At 41.5% G+C, this 6,051-nt stretch overlaps 1 protein-coding gene across 5 annotated transcripts in view; it reads left to right on the top strand.

Annotated features, from left to right (window-relative positions):
- The window catches only part of PPP2R5E (protein phosphatase 2 regulatory subunit B'epsilon), a 147,485-nt gene that overhangs the window by 127,460 nt on the left and 13,974 nt on the right, over positions 1 to 6,051 (top strand). For all 5 annotated transcript variants that reach the window (XM_081830417.1, XM_081830416.1, XM_081830418.1 and 2 more), the window contains 3 exons: positions 1,483 to 1,536; positions 1,640 to 1,690; positions 3,897 to 4,016. In XM_081830417.1, the coding sequence (XP_081686543.1) occupies positions 1,483 to 1,536; positions 1,640 to 1,690; positions 3,897 to 4,016 (225 nt within the window). The remainder of the gene's footprint in view (positions 1 to 1,482; positions 1,537 to 1,639; positions 1,691 to 3,896; positions 4,017 to 6,051) is intronic.

Consider the following 6,051-nt stretch of genomic DNA (forward strand, 5'->3'; position numbering starts at 1 on the left):
CTTCCTACTATCTTCTTCTTTTTTTTTTTTTAACATATAATGTATTATTTGTTTCAGAACCATAGGTCTCTGATTCACCAGTGTTACACAGTTCACAGCTCTCACCATAGCACATACCCTCCCCAGTGTCTATCACCCAGCCACCCTATCCCTCCCACCCCCACCACTCCAGCAACCCTCAGTTTGTTTCCTGAGGTTAAGAGTCTCTGGTTTGTCTCCCTCTCTGGTTTCATCTTGTTTCATTTTTTCCTCCCTTCCCCTATGATCCTCTGTCTTGTTTCTCAAATTCCTCATATCAGTGAGATCATATGATACTTGTCTTTCTCTGATTGACTTATTTCGCTTAGGGTAATACCCTCTAGTTCCATCCATGTCATTGCAAATGGCAAGATTTCGTTTTTGGTTTTTTTTTTTTGATGGTTGCATAATATTCCATATTGTGTGTGTGTGTGTGTGTGTGTACCACATCTTCTTTATCCATTCATCTTCCTTCTCACTTTCTATGCACAAATGCACATACTCGCAAGTCAACAATCAGTATTTTCACATCTTTTTATTTTTAGCCTCCACTACTTTAAAAAGCATACTCTGTCTTGTCCCAGGTCTGATTTCCGTGCTAACACTGCCTTGTGTGGTGAGCATGTCACTAGGGGACAGATAAATGATGTAGTGGCATTTTAATTTTAGTATTCCAAACCAATGGGAATGTTTTGAGTTTGCATAAAAATGTCACACATTTTTCTGAGCAATGTTCCTCTTTAAATGTGAAATTCTGTGTTTCGAGGAAAAATTAGTCCATATGTTTCTAATTTAGAACACCATCAAAATGTTGTTCCACAAGGGTGGATTTCTTGCCCAAAAATCTTTACGAGCCCTTTTACAAATCTTGCCTCTGGTTTTCGAAATAGGCTATCACATTTCATGAGCATGTAAAAGAATTCTTACCTAGATGAACTAGCCTCAAATGTAAAACTCCTCACTCTTCCAGCTGGGGCAGGTACAACCTTTTATCTCTTCATGAAACTGCTTCCATTCGCATGGGCCACTTTAGGCAATCAGCAGGGTGTTTACTAAGTGCTGCCTATGTTTCGTCTAGGACTCTTCTGGAACTGCAGTAAAACCCAGTACTGTCGAGGTTGGCAAAGAGAGAAAGGAAGCCCATGAGATGTAGCTTAGACTGTCTGTAGATCAGATACTTTCAGAATCTACTGAATGTGATGTTTCTGCTTTTCATTAGCCAGATACTTCGTGTCTCAGTATTCTTTTAAAAAAAATTCCCCTGGGGTGTTATTAGTGTCAATCTTTGGCTTGAAAAAGTAGCTTTTTATTTCACTTTATATATATTTTATTTTTAAAATGAATTGAACATGAAGTTACTAAAACCAGAGTCTAGAAACTTTTTAGGAAGTTTTAATACGTCTTTTGAGTCCTTTTGAGTATATAGCATTTCCAATTTTGTCGCTCATTTTTCTGTTTCTCCAGCTGGCGTATTGCATAGTACAGTTTCTGGAGAAAGATCCTTCACTCACAGAACCAGTAAGTATTTTTTTCTGTAATTTCAAAAAACCTCAAAAAGACTACTTTTCATGGAGTATGTATGGAAAATTCAGTGCCGTTGTTTTTCTCCTTTTCATTTTAGGTTATTAGGGGGTTAATGAAATTTTGGCCTAAAACATGTAGTCAGAAAGAGGTAAGTGCTTAATGTTGGTGTGTTAAGAACTTACTAGATACTCTGCAGAGTGTCAGGCTCTGAGCCAATTAGTATGTGTAAAAATACATTATTTCATCCAATTTTCATTTTATCTGTAAAGCAGGACTGTAAATATTCACATTTTACTAGTTTTCAAATTGAAGCACAGAGAGCCTGAGTATGCTAGGTATAAGTGATTAGGCCAGAATCCTCCACCCTGGTTCTGAACCCTGAACTTTTCATCACGCTCTGCTCAGTCCCAGGGAAACCCTAGTCAGGCTCTGGTCATGTGTCTCACTGTCTAGCTTTATCAGAGTCACCTTTCTAGCTTTATCAGAGACCACCACCTTCACAGGATGGAGGCTTTGGTGTTGCTGTAGATAGATGCTAGAGCAACCTGCCCAAATACTCCACTTTAAAATATAATAGAGATGGGATCTTACAATGTACGATTTTAAGCTATATTACAGACCTTTAGTTTCAGCTGTTCACAAGTGGCCCTGGAAATTTCTGACCTATGATCATTTGTACTTTTGCCAAGACCTAAGCAGGCATGTGCCATGTGAGGTTGTGAGGGAGTAAGTCTCTTAGCTTAGAGGTGAACCAGGCCGGGGCCACATCTGCACTCACTCTTCTATAGAAACCATGTGGAAAATGGCCCAGCAAGAAAGGTCCGCTGTTAGTTTGACATTTGGGGAGAATTTTGGGAGAACTTCTTGATGTATCTTGACAAATGGCAAGGGTTTGCTGCTATTATATATTACTTTTAACAAAAATATGTCATTTTCAATTCTCCAAAACCCTACTTTACACAATTTCAGAAAGTCATCTAATTTTTTTTAATACCTGTTTGATGAAATTAAGCTATACATTGCTACCCAGATGCACCTCAAGATATGAAAACATGGTAACTTTTCATATATTAATTGCATAGTTAATTTTTTTAATAAGGTAATTATTTTTTATGCCTAAATACATAACTGGTTTTTATTTCTCTGTCAGTTTTCCATTGTATTTTATTTTTATTTATTTATTTTTTAAAAAGATTTTATTTGACACGAGAGAGAGAGACAGAGAGAGAGACAGCAAGCATAAGCGGGGGGAATGGCAGGCAGAGGAGAAGTAGGCTCCCCGCTGAGCAAGGAGCCTGATGTGTGGCTCAATCCCAGGACCCTGGGATCATGACCTGAGCCAAAGGCAGCTGCGTAACCGACTGAGCCACCCAGGCGCCCCTTTCCATTGTATTTTAAACAATTGACTGTGCTATTACTTTGGCTCCACACAGTGATCTAAAAGCTCAGTTTTGGGGCACCTGGATGGCTCAGTCGGTTAGGCGTCCGACTCTTGATTTCTGCTTAGGTTGTGATCGCACGGTCCTGGGCTCAGCTGTGTCGGGCTCTCTGCTCAGTGGGGAGTCTACTTGTCTCCCTCTCCCTCTGTCCGTCCCCCCCCGCCCCCGCTAGCGCTCGCTCTCCCTCTCTCTAAAATAAATAAATCTATCTTTAAAAAAAAATAGAAATTAAAGCTCTGTTCTTGAGACACATGGTGCTGAGGCTGGGATTCGTTGTGCTTTATAGGGAGCAGTTGTGCACACATACACACGTGTGTGCACATGCAGATTGGGTCAGTGTGTGCTCATGGGTTTAAAGTGGTACCTGTGTGTGGGTGAACCTGCTCATTTGTGTCTCTCTGGCTCTCTGTGTTCTGTTAACTAGTGTATCCTAGAGGAGCACCTAACACAGCAGGGGCTGTAAACATTTAGCAGAGAGCGGCATGTGCCACTGTGAGCTTTTATCCATCCGTGCAGGAGGGTACTCTCCCACTGTTTGAAAAATAAGAGTAGGGGGGCAGATGCCAGGCTGATAGCAATCGAGAGGAAGGCCCCACGGAGACATTGCTGTTTCCCAGAGGCCTTGCTGCAATGTGTAAGTGCCCCTTGTTCTGGGTTATAGATTTAGCACATAGAGGATTTTTTCCAAAGTAAGTAGAATCATACTTTCAAAGCTATAGGGAATTTGCTCTTAACAAGTGCCCTCTGCTGAACTCTGTGACATGAACATCTAACATAAGACAATGCCTAATTTGTTCCTGTTTGGGTTTATGTGTAAAGTTTTCTTAAAACATTATAAACTCTCATTAATCCTCATCATTCATTTGGATTTTTAAATGAAGTACCTGACATTTTGTGTTTTGTATGTACTAACAGGTCATGTTCCTTGGGGAGCTGGAAGAAATATTGGATGTGATTGAACCCTCACAATTTGTTAAAATTCAAGAACCTTTGTTTAAACAAATTGCCAAGTGTGTATCTAGCCCCCATTTTCAGGTTGGTAGTAAAGAGAGGATGAGCTGGAGTGGGCTGTACCACATATGTTATTTGGTTAAATTTTATTTGTATTGAAAGACACGTAATGGGCACTAGCTACCTGTTGTTTTTTATTTGCTATTTCCTCATTCAGTAATAATTTTTATAATAACCCCCTTTATCTTGAACACGTGCAATATGACAGCTGCTTTGATGGTGCTTTCTGCCTCGTAACTTCAGTTCTTGTGATCACTCTACAAGGAGGGTGTTATGATTTTTACAGATGTGGACACTAAAGTTCAAAATGGTAAAATAACTTGTCTCAAATAAAATGGCCGAATAAGAGGTGGACTGGTAGGGTTCCTACAGCGTGTAAGAGAGAATGCGAAATAAAGCTTAAGAGGCAAAAAGAACACACATATATACTGTGCTAGATGCTTTACGTACATTATTCGTAAACTTCACGTTATCCTATGAGGTTCTACCCTCCCCGCTCACCCCTGCCCCCGCTGTTTTCTGGATGAAAACCTTGAGACTCAGAATGATTTGCTTCAGGCCCCAAGTTCATAGGGAGTGAAGTCAATTAGGTGTCGCTTCTTGTGAAAGCCGGTCACCTTCCCATGGCACCACTCTGCCTCCTTGTGGCCACTGCGGGGGATCACAGGGAAGCGAGCCCAGCAACCTTTTTCTCAACTGGGGCTGTTGCTGCCATGCTGCAGAACCCACACAGAAGGGAAGGGGGTGATCTGGAGCGAAAACATGTCAGGTTTTATATCCTTTCGCTGTCTCACCAAAGGTCCGTATCACAGACCTTGAAGATTAACTCTTCATATACTGCCTGTTGACTCAAAGAGATTGTTCAGATTCTAGTTGGTAGTGCAGAATCCCACTGCTAATGTGGTAGACTCAGCAGTGGACTTTTTCCCTGAGCTCTCATTATCCTGAATAGTTAGAGACATTGGCTGCTGTTGTTTTAATTTTTGACTTAAAGACATGTTAGTTATGTCAAGGTAGTGATCCTCTGACAATCTAGAGATTGTACCACAAAGCTCCCCCCCACCCCACAAAAAGTGGAAACCATTTTATGAACCATTACGTTGCATGCAGATGATACAGCACATGTCTAGATAAACACAGAACAATTGCAGGATACTATGTAGGTGTTTTGCATATTTTACATGGCATGAGTGCTCAAGCATCTGGATTGTCTACCTTATTTTTCAGTTTTCATCAGGAGGTTTGACGTGGAAAGCAGGGAGCAGAGATCTCTCTCTCTCTCTCTCTTCTTTCAGAAATCTCTTTTAAGATCACCAGGGAGGCTTAAATGATGCTCAGAAGCTCAGAAAGGAGACAAAGTGTCTGGTCAGTTACGGCTGTCCATTCAGGCCGCTATAACAAGATACCACAGACTAGGTGGCTTATAAACAGCAGAAATTTATTTCTCTTGTTTCTGGAGGCTGGAAGTTTGAGATAAGGGTGCCAGCACAGTTGAGTGAGGCCTCTCTTCTGAGCTGTGGGTTTCTTGTATCCTCACTTGGCAGAACGGCTAATGATCTCCTTGGAACCTATTTTATAAGCACTCATCCCATTCATGAGGGCTCCATGCTTATGACTTCAGTACCTTCCAAAGGCCCCCCTCCTAATGCCATCATCTTTGGAGATTAGGATCTCAACATAGGAATTTTGTGGGGACACAAGCATTCAGATCACAGCAGGCTTCTATAACAAAACACCACAGGCCATGTGGCTTAAACCACAGAAATTTATTTCTCACAATCCTGGAGGCTGGAAGTCTGAGACCAGAGTGCCAGCCTGGTCGTCTTCTGGTGAGGGCTCCCCCTCTGGCTTGCAGATGGCTGGCTGCCTTCTCCCTGTGTCCTCACATGGCCTTCCTTGGTGTATGCGTGAGGAAAGAAAAGGAGATCTCTCTCTTCCTCCTTTTGAGACCACCAGGCCTATTGGATTAGGACCCCGCCCTTATGACTTCATTTAACCTTAATTTTACCTCCTTAAAGTCCTATCTCCAAATACACTCACATTGTCGGTTAGGGCTTCA

This window comes from Leptonychotes weddellii, chromosome 9, assembly GCF_054177405.1.
Source record: "Leptonychotes weddellii isolate Sample4059 chromosome 9, ASM5417740v2, whole genome shotgun sequence".
Classification (NCBI taxonomy): Eukaryota; Metazoa; Chordata; class Mammalia; order Carnivora; family Phocidae; genus Leptonychotes; species Leptonychotes weddellii.